We start from the raw sequence: 13,939 nt of genomic DNA, 5'->3' as shown, positions 1-13,939 counted from the left end.
CACTGAACTATTCTGGCACATAGTTCTGCTTTCCTTCGCTTCATCAGGTTTTAATGGACCCTGAGCATATCCTCTCAGTTTTTCTTTCTGTTAATCAATATCTTAAAGCAAGCGACAGCCAAACTCCTAAAACTGATCTAGAAGAAGCCGCGGTCACAAGGTTTGTGTCTCCACTGAGCCCTTTTAATTAAAAAAAGTGCAAAACCAAACAGAATGAAAAGCAACATGTGCAGTGAAATTGAATCAATAAACTCTGAAACCATGAACCCTCGAAATATATTTGCAAAAAAAGGCGATAATTTTCATTTAAAGTAATCTCTCCCTTTATTGACCCTGAGTATTTGCCATTATAGTGACAAAAATGGCTTTCTCTGTCAGTTTACCTGTAATCTCCATCTCGTTATGGCCATTTTGGATTTATGAACCTTAGATAAGAGAACAAGATCGCCACTAAACATGACAGTTTGCTTCTTAATCCACTGCAACATTTTCATTATCAAATTGTCTGTGTAGGCCTGAAGCAGGTTTGGCAGGGCGGAGGCGATGTGAAATGACTTCTCCCGTGGAGCCAGTTCATTTAACTAAACCTTGATGACAAATGCAAATCACATCTAATCCTGACAGTGGCCTTTGCAACGACAGGGACGGACAAAGAGCTGTTCTGAAGAAGTCTGTGCTGTTACCTTTAATCAATCAGATGAACCAATTCTAAAACGTAGGTTTATAGTCTTATATTGAATGCCAAATCTACACTTCCGGTTATCGTGAGGATTCAAGGATGGGCTCTTTTGACTCTTTTGGGCAGATAAGCAACCAACCAAAAGTCTGAAATGTTATACCTGTTTACCTGAATGTCATATGAACATGTAAATAATATGTAATCAATAAAAAATTTAGAGTATTTTAAAATGTAATGTAACCTAATTATCAGTTCCATCACTACGTAATCCGAATTACATATAATCAGTTACTATCCAGCACTGCCGATGAATATAAAGCTACAGAAGTGCATTTGCGCACAATTGTTCCTTTTTGTAGCTATTTCAAACGAGAGGAAGGGGGGCTTCATCGCCCATTTCAAAGAAGACCCCTGTACCCGCCCCTCCTGTTACACTAACAAATACTCTCTTTGTGCAAGGAGGCAATGCAACATGGCAGCCGCACAATAGATAACACCCTCAGACCAGAGAAGTAATTACTTGCTAGCTCTTTTTCCCCTGGTGAGCTGCATTGGCATTCATTAGATAACCTCAACGGTGACATATTAATTACAGGGCGGTTTGATTTGTGCGGTCTACTGGGAGCTGGTTTTCCTGCCGTCTTCCTGTTGCTTTGACAAATTTTTGGTTCAGCACCAAAAAATACCAGAGAGCACCAAAAATGTGGTGAAGGAGGACTGATCGTGTGATTGATCGTGAAGCTTTATACGGGACGGCTGCGATTAGGAAGCAGCGCTGACCACAGATAAACCATCTGTCTCCACAGACAGCCTGAGGGAATAAACTGCTTGCCATGTTTTCATCCCACCCAACCCAATTCATCCCACCAATGAGACAATACGAGGAGCATTGTGTGACTGCGGGTTCTGTTTTGGTACTGACCACTTTGGCGTGATGTGCGTTCATTGGATCTGCATATTGTAGCAAGGCCTGGAACTGGTTGTTCTTGGTGAAGGTAATGATCTTCAGGACCGTTCCGAATTTTGAGAAGATCTAAATGAAGGAGAAGACAGGAAAATGAAGGACAGGCATGTCAAAGTCTAGTTTAAACCAGCCCAAGGTTTGCTCATCTGGTTAAGCAAGTTCAGCTGGTCACCCAACCTGACCAAGGAGGTTTTGAGCTGGTTTAGCTGCTCAGTCGGCCGATCAGTGGCTAAAACTCCAATAAAACCAATTAACCTGACCAGTGGAAGCCATCTTTGTGTCCCACTGAAACCAGGAAAAAACTTCGGGCTGGTTTAAGGTGCTGGCTTCCAACATTACATTTCAACTTTTGAGTCCCACATGACTGGACAACAAGAATTCTTTGAACACCACTGTTTTCTTCCACTTTGACCTTGTGGAAAGGTAACTTACAAGGTTGATAGGTGATAAAGTAGGAACTGTACATATTTAACACTGAAAACAGTGCAAGCAAATGAATGAGGTAGTAAGTATTTGAGATTAGAATGTAAATATCCTGCTTGATATATAGCAGAAAGCAAAAAAAGTTGTCATGATTACTTGATATATTGATTGCACGGTGATGTAACTGAAAAACCATGCTTATATTATAACAGAAATAATACAAAATATCAAACTGAATAAAGATATGCCCAGATATTAAAACAAATCAAAGTTGGTATCAAATAAAAATTGAATCAAAAGTTTGTGATTCTGAACTGTATCAGGAATCAGTGCCAATTCCCAGACCCCTTGAGATCAATGACAAACGTCATATGAAAGAATCATAACATTTTGGTATAGTGTAGTCTTACCTGGTGTAGCACTTCTAGAGACACTGGGTAGTAGAGATTCTCTACAATGATACGAAGCACAGGACTTTGTCCAGGCATCATTCTACCGTCACTGGCTGTTGCAGTCCCAGAGAGACTCATATTCCCAGAATGCACTGCATTGACAGCTTGCAGAGCAGCCTGAGCCCTCTACAAATGAGACGTACAGAGTTAACTTTCTGACCTGACATTAACTCTTCTAAAACTTTGCACTCACACCAAGAACACACAAATTCACCTCAATCTGCACTCGTGGGTACACCTGATTCCCTGGCGCTAAAATGCACTCTCAGCAAATGACTCTGTAATGAGCCGTTTTACATACTGTAAAACTAATAGCTCTGGGTAGAGCAAAAGTATAAAGGAGGCACTAAATATGCAGAGATGCCATTCTGAGTTCGTAAAAAAGACAGCAAGCTAAATAATGTTAGGATTAGGTAAAGGTTTAATGCTAGAGCTTCATCAGCCTGTCACACAAAGTGGAGCGCTTTCCACTTATAAACAAGACCAGAAAGTTTTATTTTCAGAAAGTTTCTTTTTCTTTGCCAATTTATGACACAGCAAGGTTGTTTCAGGCTGACATAGCTAGAAAAAAATTACCTTGAAACATTTTTGAAGTTTTATTACTATTATTATTATTATTATTGAGTACTGAGTATTGAGTACATGTATTCAGGGTGTAGGGAAATATTTGATTGCTTTTTACGGATGGCTAGTCATTTTATCAAACACTTTAACAAACACTATTATGACATCATTGAATTCAATGGTGAACTGCCATCATTTTGCTTTATTAACAAACTGTTTTCCTAATGAATGTTGTTCAGTTGCTTTGACGCAATCTTTTTTGTTTAAAGCACTATATAAATAAAAGTCACTTGACTTGACTATTACAGTAAAAAAAGAACCGTTTCTTTAAACAAAATGAAAACAAAAAGTACATCAAATGGTCTTATCATTATATTATTATATTATATTATTATTATTATTATATTATTCCAATATGCTGATAGCTAGAATAAAAAAAGAAAAATTCTGCAAAAATTCTGCAAAAAAGTGAGTAAAATATCATATTCAAGGTTTACATTTCTTTATTACATTTTACTGATTGGTACACTAGACTAAAAAAAACATGAAAAAACTAATATGAATTCAAAAAGTACAGGTGGGGTGAAATTTCTGAGAAATTCTGTGAATAAAAGAGCACCATTGTCAATAGTATAGCCATATATGAAGCACAGCTCACACAGACGTCACTTTCAAACCAAGCAGCTTTCTGATGGTGAATACAACAAATTTGCGTGACCAGGCGAAATCTGCGTGGGAGCTTTTTCATCCTCACGCAGAACTCATGATCATGCAGATTCCTAATAAAATACCGAAGCAAAAATAAATGTGACCGTGCCTTAAGAACCTGACAAATGCATTTAAACTCAATTATTATTAAATTATGCTTTTCTATAATCTTGGATAACACTATCTGTCATTAACCCTTCTATGCTAGTGAAAGAGGTGTTTGAAAGTGTTTGGAGAGACAGTAATTCTCACCCCCTGATTGAGCAGATTATCAGTCTTGAGCTCACGGTGGTTGGAATACTGGATGTAGACGGGCTGGTTGCGGACATGGGGTGTGGCTGTGGTGTAGTAGTTGACCATGGTGATTGCTGCTTCCTCAGAAGCCATTTCTATAAAAGCCTGCAGTGCAAAGAGAGACATACTGTAAGAGCTCAACCCTGATAACAACAGCATTCAGATAATTGCACATATGTGGTGTCAGTTAATCCAACTTTTTCCTATTCTGTTTCAATGTAACACTCAAATGAAATTAAAATTAGTGGGCTAAAAAATTTGAGGTAAAGAAGAATAAGTGCTGCTCTGCACTTATGAATGGACGATAGAACAAGCTTAATGATGACTGTAGCACAAACGATTCAGGATTGAGTTTAAAAAAACCATCCATAAGCATGAGCAATACCTCCAATAATTATTCTGACCTCATCAAGCAAGTTGTGAAATAGATGCAAAATCTGACAATAATAGAATCTTTTGAAGCCCCAATCAAATCAAGCAGCAAACAACTAATTATGCAACATGGGCATTAGAAATCTGTCTGCCGGTCTTTTCTTGTCTAAATATGCCAGTTTCTATTTGAATATGAAAAGACACTCGAGTGGAAGCGGGAGACTGCCGTGTTTTTGCAGGGCTTATGTTATTAGATGGACCTTGATGTGTTTGAAAGGATGCACACTTCAGTTTCTATCACTGGCCATCACTAATGAAGCGAAAAAAAGATCTGGACCCTTGTCCTCACCATCCCTTATAAAGGATAAATACAGAAAAAGATGATTCTTTGATGATGGTGGTTCTTAGTATAGTGGGTTTTTCTGGGTCAGTCTCATGACAAAAAATGTCCGGATAATATTTCAGTCCAAAAGCAGAAAAAAAAAGAATTAAGAGAATGATGCCTATTTTATGAATAATTATTTTTTTATAATACAAAAAAAAAAAAAAAAAAAAATTATATAATTACCATAATGCAAAAAAGTTACATTATCATTATTGTAACACAAATACGTCCTGTCCAGAAATCCTTTACACACATATACATATTAAAAAGCATATACAAACACATACACTGAACAAAATTATAAACGCAACACTTTTGTTTTTGCCCCCATTTTTCATGAGCTGAACTCAAAGATCTAAGACTTTTTCTATGTACACAAAAGGCCTATTTCTCTCAAATATTGTTCACAGATCTGTCTAAATCTGTGTTAGTGAGCAGGGGGGTCTGAAAACCAGTCAGTATCAGGTGTGACCAACATTTTCCTCATGCAGTGAAACATCTTCTTCACATAGAGTTGATCAGGTTGTTGTTTGTGGCCTGTGGGATGTTGGTCCACTCCTTTTCAATGGCTGTGTGGAGTATATACACCGATCCAGAGCATCCCAAACATGCTCAATGGGTGACATATCCGGTGAGATTGCTGGCCATGGAAGAACTGGGATGTTTTCAGATTCCAGGAATTGTGTTCAGATCCTTGCAACATGGGGCAGTGCATTATCATGCTGCAACACTGGGCCTCAGGATCTCATCACCGTATCTCTGTGCATTCAAAATGCCATCAATTAAATGCACCTTTGTTCGTTGTCCATAACATATGCTTGCCCAAACCATAACCGCACCGCCACCATGGGCCACTCGATCAACAACACTGACATCAATAAACCACTCACCCACACGACGCCATACATGGTGTCTGCCATCTGCCTGTACAGTGATCGGGGATTCATCCATGAAGAGAACAACTCTCCAAAGTGCCAGACACCCTTGAATGTGAGCATTTGCCCAGTCAATTCGGTTACAATGACAAACTGCAGTCAGGTCAAGACCCCGATGAGGAAGACGAGCATGCAGATGAGCTTCTCTGAGACGGTTTCTGACAGAAATTGTTTGTGCAGAAATTCTTTGGTTATGCAAACCGATTGCTGCAGCAGCTGTCCAGGTGGCTGGTCTCAGACGATCTTGGAGGTGAAGATGCTGGATGTGGAAGTCCTGGGCTGGTGTTGGTTACACGTGGTCTGCGGTTGTGAGGATGGTTGGATGTACTGGCAAATTCTCTGAAATGCCTTTAGAGATGGCTTATGGTAGAGAAATGAACATACAATTCACAGGCAACAGCTCTAATGGACATTCCTGCAGTCAGCATGCCAACTGCACGCTCCCTCAATACTTGTGATATTTATGGCATTGTGCTGTGTGATAAAACTGCACATTTTAGAGTGGCCTGTTATTGTGGCCAGCCTAAGGCACACCTGAGCAATAATCATGCTGTCTAATCAACATCTTGATATGCCACACCTGTGAGGTGGATGCATTATCCACCTTAAGGAGAAGTTCTCACTAACACAGATTTAGACAGATTTAAGAGAAATAGGACTTTTGTGTACATAGAAAAAGTCTTAGAACTTTGAGTCCAGCTCATTAAAAATGGGGGCAATAACAAAAGTGTTGCATTTATAACTTTGTTCAGTGTATATGTGCAATGAAGGAGCATCCAATAATTTTCCTCAGTGAAACGTTTTTATACCCTAATTTTATTTAAATTTACATAAAAAAATTACTATGATGTTGACATTTATAAATTAAATAATATATTATCATATATTTTTTTTAATCAAAATAAGATTTTTTTTTCTGAGAATATGCTTAATAGCATAAAATAAATCTTAACAACCTTCATTTTTTATGTCCAAGACAATCCCAGAGACACACAACATTGTCCCCTCTGAGGAAGTAATCCTCCATTTCCTAAATCATGTTACACAGTGATGATCCACACAGAGGTTTAACGGTGAGAATATGTATGCTGGTTTTCTCTGATCTTATTCATGTCATTTAATTCAGAAATTTCACTGCTAAACCAACATGTATGCGTATGGTGAGGTTCAAGAATCTCAAAAGGCAAGTTTCAAACCCATCAGTGTTTCTCAAATGCCTAGTGATCCAATGGTCATTCTGCAAAATCCTTACAGAGCTGAAAGAAAGTGCAGTGATGTGTTTCCAGGTTAATGGATCACCTACTTGGTTTTTCCCTTTAAGCATCAACAAGTTGGTGACTTTGCCGAAAGGGACTCCTAGTGAGATGACCTCTGCCTCAGACACTTCGATGGGAACTTTGCGGACGTGGAGGACGCGGGAAGGGCCACAAGGAGATCGTTCTCCTTTATACGTTTTACTGTCAGTGCCATTAGCTGCCAAAAAGGAAAAAGAAAGAGACAGATTTTAATTTTTAGATTTTTACCAGTTTTCCAAATGCCAAAACTTGCATTGATATACATGAACATTACAAAAGCAAGACCCGTCAGACACCGAACACAATTATTATTGATTAACTGACAATAAAAATGTCACCGTTACAAAATATTTTGCAACGTTTTGGCCTCACAAAGGTCTTACAATGAAGGTTAAGATACAGCAGACAGACAGACATGGGCAGAAAGACGAAACAGACAATACGACAGTAGTGGGCGGCATCTCTGACGATTCCCCTTGAAACAATACGACAAGCCACTTTTAGGATTAAGCAGACCACTGTAGCCAGTCAAGACTCCAAATGGCACCCACTGTGGGGCGTTTGGCACTTGGCTATGTCCAGGGGCACATCACAGGCTGGTGACAGGTTTAACAGAGACAGACCGTGGCGGAGTGCCTTCCTCAGCTTTCAACACTTCAACAGCTTTCATGTTCTTTCAAGCCCCTGCATTGCTTGTATTTGATTGATTGCAGATAACGGCATCAAAGCAATCAGTGTCGGGTGCAAAATGAAAAGATGTTAGAATGTGTTTACATTTTTTTACTAACATATTACAGCCTACAGTGGGCAAACCAAACCAAATTCCCAATGTTAGCTTAACAGCCAGATGATGACAGACGTCAACATACGAATGGATTTCTTAAACTTAACATTAAACTGGGATAGGAGAAAGACCAATGAATTTTGAAAGTGAAACCAATGAATGTGCAGAAATTGCTGCATTGTTAGACTCTCCTGTTATGTATTTGTCTAGTCATTGGTAGGTCACGCATGAGAAATGAATGTAAAAAACTACATTACTGTAATACAGGGAAAACATCTTCAGACACGTTAAAATATGAGTCACACGTTCCTCAATTTGTATATATGTAGGTACCAAATTCTCCATGATGAATGCAGTAGTGAGATCTCTCTCTCTCTCTCACGCATTGATACACTCTCTCTTTCCAAAGATAAGCCTGCCGATGAGAGGAGGCACAGCAGTGCACAGAAAAAAGTGCTGCCATCAGCAGGACATCCAGCCACAATTGAAAAAAATGAATAGGCTCAATACAGTGATCCAGACCCTCGCCTCACTGGTCAGCACCGTGATCAAGACCTGCCCTTTACAGCCTAGTGATCTAGCTCCTCACAGTCTAGAACAGTGGTCTGATCTTACCCTCTCAGTCCAGAGATCTAGACCCACAACAAATAAGAGTCTAACAATTGTAGTGTGTGATTTTCAGCTGTTAAAATGAATCAATGCAGAGGGGATCTGGGGATAATTCACTCCAGAGAAGGGATTTACAGCGAGAAAACAAACTTAAGCAAAGCAACAGGCATCAAACAATTTGTAAGCCTAGGGGTTACAATAATGAGTCTTCTGGTGTCTGTCTCTAAGTGTCTTGTTTAAATGTTGAAAGTATTCAAAACCATAAGTGTTGGTTTCGTACTCAACATCATGTACTTAAAAATCTATAGCAATTTGATAAAAAAAGGAAAGTGTGCTTAAACCATGTTTACACACATGTATACACATACTGATTCCTGTTCTGCCAGTTTTACAAGCAGATCAAATATAATCAGTGTTCCAATTATGTCCTGCCTAGTCAGACTGCTACAAATACAACCCCTTATTTAATACTAATGAGGTCTGTCTTAGTCCAGACCCTGCAGATTCAGTCGAAAGCGATATGGATAATGAAAAACAAGCATGCATCTGCAAGACATCTAATGTTAACACACAGAAAATGGGTCTGATTAGACAGGCAACAAAACAAAATCTCCAGTGGAATAACTCAATGCAGGCTGAGGCAGTAGCCTACCACATGCAGAGAGCTAACAAACTGAGAAACGAAACGAGATAATCCCTTTAGAGCACAGGCAGATTGTTCTCATGATATTTTCACAAACTGCAGAAAAGGACGAGATAACACAACACGCTGATTTTTTTACTAAAATATAATACTTATAAACTGCTGTTGAATAGCTCTTAGTCTGTGGTTTTCTTCCCTGGAGGTTCATTATACATATAAAATATGCAAGTTTAAATTAAGCTCAATTATGCTTTATTATAACTGAACCTACTGCAACTATGGATTTTTATTTATGATGCATGGATGAGACTCTTATGTGTCCTAGAGACAGGCATCTCGCCACACAGCAGGCACCAGGAGAACAGAAAGATGATCGGCCCATTCCAATGACCCTGTGTTACCATGGTGACCACACACATGACCTATCGAGGCATCTGGCTTCACCATGGCGATTCATCTTATTGTGCCATTAACAAATCGTATTGTGTGTTTAATGTGATTAAAGGAACCATCCCTGGATCGAATATGCCACAGGCTTTTCAAGAGGAAATGAGTAAAGGATCTTGGAAATTCACTGGTCATATGTAAACTCAATGCACAGAATGGATTGTGGGAAAAAAGATACATTTCCTACATTACTTATGCATGCTAAAAAAATTTGGCAACATTTTAATCTAGGGACCAAGTCTCACTATTAACTATTTGTTTATGAGCATGCATATTACCAGCAAATTGGCTGTTTATTAATGTTTATACAGCACATATTAATGCCTTATTCTGCATGACCATATAGGTTATAGATAGGATATAAAATGTTAAAAAATTACCCTTTGCAAATACATGATTTGCCAAATCCTTCTGTTTTTAAGGAAGACTTGATAATAATTTGTAAGATTACACAGTTATGTACAATACACATTTCACGAAAACATTAAATTTTTATGTATTTTTTTTTTTTTAAAGAAATGAATACTTTTTATTCAGTAAGGATGATTAATTGATTTGCATCACAGAAACAAATTAAATTTTAAATTAAATTAAATTAAAATCAAATTTATGCATTTAGCAGACGCTTTTATCCAAAGCGACATACAGTGCATTCAGGCTATCAAATTTTTACCTATCATATGTTCCTGGGGAATCGAACCCCCAATGTTGCACTTGATAGCGCAATGCTCTACCAATTGAGCTACAGGAACACTAAAATAAAATACAATAAAATATATCAAAATAAAAAACAGAGTTTGTTTGTTTAAAGACAATTTTTCAAAATCTTTTTGCCAACTTTTTAAACTAACAAAACAGTATTAAGACGACAGAAAATGAGCCAGAATTGTTCTCCCTCATGAGTCAGGGTACATGCTAACCGCTAAGCCATGGTCTCGACCTAATGACATTGCAACTACAAGCTTCTTTCTTTTCACATTCTATTATATGGGACTGGTTAAAGTTGGTTCAAACTACTCAGAATTACAATTCATTCTGTCTAGAGTTAGAATGAGGATAAATCTGCTTTTTAGTTTGCATGAAGAGTTGTCATTATACTATACAAACAGCTCCAAAAAAGTAGACACATTTTTAACAAAGCCAAAACAGCATGAGGAAGTAGTTCTGCAAATGGCAGGATTTTCTCCAGCACTGAAGCAGCATTATCTGTTTGTAGAAAGCATCCGTTCTCCTTGATATTTGTCTACACATCACCCAAGAGACTAGAGAAGAATCTTTTCCTTGCTGTCACAGTCAACTCAGCGATGCACTGTCAAATCCCACTACAGTAAAACTGTTGCTAGGACAACACAGAATTCACGGAATGCAGTTGGCAACTGAGCTCTCTGTGACTTCCCATCAACAATTCCCACAGCTGACATTCCTGGAATGCCGTCCTTCACCACAAGCATTACCTTTTTGCCGTTCCACCTGCCTGTTGCTTTGTCACCACCACTTTCAATGAAAAGTCAGAACATTTATGAGCCATTATGCACTAGAGTAAGAATGGAGTAGTGTTCAGTTTGATAAAGACTGGTTACACCCAAAGCCCCGTCAGACATGTCTGATCAGATCATAGTTATGGGCTGCACTGTCAACTTTGCCTGGAGCAAGCGAAGGGTATGTCAGGTTTGACAGAGCAGAAATGCTCTTGTATTGTTCTGGCAGAGTGGTCCCAGTAGACAGCAATCAAGTGTGCATGTGTTTGCAAGGTGGAACGACTCCAAGCCTTTGGGCTCTCATATGCTTGATGTGCTGGAACACACGGTTTGCTTCACATGGGAAAACGGATCTGGTCCTACATGCTTTTCAGATCGCAGGCTCTGATGTGCAAGAGTTCATAAACTACAGCCGCAGGTAAAAAGCAGCAACTACAGGACCAGGGTTGGTGGGTAATAAATTAAGAGATGGGATGAGATGGGAACAACAACAACAAAACTACTGGAGATGCAACAAAAATAGACGGCCAAGCTGACGAGTGCTGGTGTGAGGTGGTTAAGAGATTTAAAAGACTAGTAGTTTATACAAGTACAAAGACATTTTACCACTCATACCCAGCTAACAAAAATATGTTCCCTAGAATGTTTTGCTAACATTACCTTTAATTTATGAAAAGGTATTTTTTCTTTTTTTTTCTGAACGTTCTCTGATTCTCTCATTCAGTTTTCTTAATGTTTAAAAACTTTAAAAGCTGGTTATGTGAACATTAAAGGCAACATTAATGGGAACATTCCATTTTATTATTTTGCAAACATAATGGGAATGTTACTTTTGAATATTCTCAAAACCGTCTTAGACAAACGTCCAAACATAACTTTGAATGAACGTTCTATTAACTTTTGTAACGTTTCTAGTATCTTATGATTTTTTTTATTTTTTTTTAAGAAAACAAGCAGTTATTAAATGAATAGATTGTATGTCTAAAAAGGGTCAAGGTATTTTTTTTTTTTTTGAAGAGTAGAATTAGAATAGTGCTAGAGTCAGAGGGTCAAATAAAGATGCAAGAAGTGTGTTTTTAGCCGATTCTTGAAGATGGCTAAAATATACCAAAATGTATTTGAAAATAATTTATTAGGGACAATAATATCTTTTCCAATCTACCAGTAAACAATTAAAGGCTATTCCAATTATTTAAAAATATAAATATATAATATTTTTTTATATTTTTAAAAATATACAAAAAATTATATACAGGTAGATAATATATTTCTTAAAATATACTTTGAAACATAGCCTATATATAAGCAAATATATTTTTGCATATTATAAAATAAATGTAAATGTATATTTGGGTATATATATATATATATATATATATATATATATATATATATATATATATATATATATATATATATATATATATATATATATATATATATAATTTTTTTCCTGTATGAAGATTGCATGTATGACTTGCTTCTATTATGTTTTTAGCAAAATTGCTCAGGCAAGAGTAAAGACGTCTAGTAGTACAATTATTATTACTCAGTTAATGAAAAGACAACACAAAACTTTAGAAAGGGATTTAAAACTCTTTTTATCAGCAGTAAACAGCAGGGACTATATTGACCTTGATGTAAGATATCAGCACAAAAACTCCTGGTCGGCTTTGTTATGGCTCCAGTTTTGAATAGCAACGACCATGTTGTACTGCGAAGGCCGTTTCGCATCAAGAAACCTAAACAATGATACAGCTGACTCAATAACAGAGAAAAATATGAGGTCAAATTCAATTCAGTGTAGAATTCTGTGCCAGAGCTAATTTGACAAAATACTAAATGCTAATGACAGGGTATTTCAGATTAGCGGTTGACAAATACAGGGATTTTAATGGCCGACACTGCACAAGAAAACAGTGTTACTCAAGGTGGTTAGCTGATCTCCAAGCCTGACAAAGCTAGTTAGGCAGGTCTTTTTTGATGGTTTTAACCAGATAAACTGGACAGGACCAGCAAGCCACTATAGGGTTGGTAGTAAATCACAAACATTCACAAAATAATATTTGTAAAAAGAAAAAAGTGCATTATTCACTGACAAGGCTGGAAATAGATTTTGAAATTGACAAAGACAAGCACAGATACATTCTCAAGGCAATTCATAGCTACTTTACGTTTTGATAAATTTTTATGAATGAGTACAATTTCATTCAAACGTTTTTGTAACCCTATAATCATATATACCTGTATATATGTTTTTTTCAAATGATACATTTTTGTACAATTTAAACTGTATAAATTTACATGAATTTGCAAACAATTCACTAAAATGATAAATAGTTGCATTTTCTCTTGAGATCTGGTTGGAACTTCCAAAGTCGACACGGGTCTAATAATGTAAAATAATGCAAAAAATAAAATAAAATAATAATAATAATGTAAAAAATGTAATGTAAAAAATTTAATATATAATTATAAAATGTATGAATCATTATGTAATGAATATAAATAATATTAGTATTTATCATATGTTTAATATATTTATTATGTAAATTATGGTGTTCAGTCAGTCTAGACAAAACCATTAAACATTAAATCCTACAAAATACGTTGCATTCTAATTATACCTTCTGGCTTTGGCGATTCAGTCTCAAAATCAAACATTAATAAAAACATCAATAAAAAGATCAACTGCACCATGACTATGCCAAGAAAATGCAATGATTCATGGGCAGTGCCAGAAACAGATGTATTTCATGGAGAAGTAAAAACCTTGATCTTCAAACAAAAACAACAACTTGCATCTCGGTTCCTTTTTTCTATTAGTAAAAACACAACATGCATCTGCAAATACAACCAGCCATTCAATGCTAGACCACATTTAAAGCCATCATTCTGCATAGGGAT

General features: G+C 36.9%; 1 protein-coding gene across 6 annotated transcripts in view; it reads right to left on the bottom strand.

The window, feature by feature from the left end:
• Positions 1 to 13,939, bottom strand: part of LOC132132247 (polypyrimidine tract-binding protein 3-like) — a 52,790-nt gene that overhangs the window by 10,092 nt on the left and 28,759 nt on the right. For 5 of the 6 annotated variants that reach the window (XM_059544593.1, XM_059544596.1, XM_059544594.1 and 2 more), the window contains 4 exons: positions 7,080 to 7,249; positions 4,043 to 4,189; positions 2,477 to 2,644; positions 1,602 to 1,712 (listed from right to left, as the gene is read on the bottom strand). In XM_059544593.1, the coding sequence (XP_059400576.1) occupies positions 1,602 to 1,712; positions 2,477 to 2,644; positions 4,043 to 4,189; positions 7,080 to 7,249 (596 nt within the window). Of the gene's footprint in view, positions 1 to 1,601; positions 1,713 to 2,476; positions 2,645 to 4,042; positions 4,190 to 7,079; positions 7,250 to 11,008; positions 11,105 to 13,939 lie in introns of those variants that run through there. The other variant, XM_059544599.1, reaches the window with a different exon arrangement.

The sequence above is a fragment of the Carassius carassius genome, chromosome 49 (assembly GCF_963082965.1).
Source record: "Carassius carassius chromosome 49, fCarCar2.1, whole genome shotgun sequence".
Classification (NCBI taxonomy): domain Eukaryota; kingdom Metazoa; phylum Chordata; class Actinopteri; order Cypriniformes; family Cyprinidae; genus Carassius; species Carassius carassius.
Note: the sequence above shows the minus strand (reverse complement) of the source record. Positions and strands in the feature narration are given on the sequence as shown.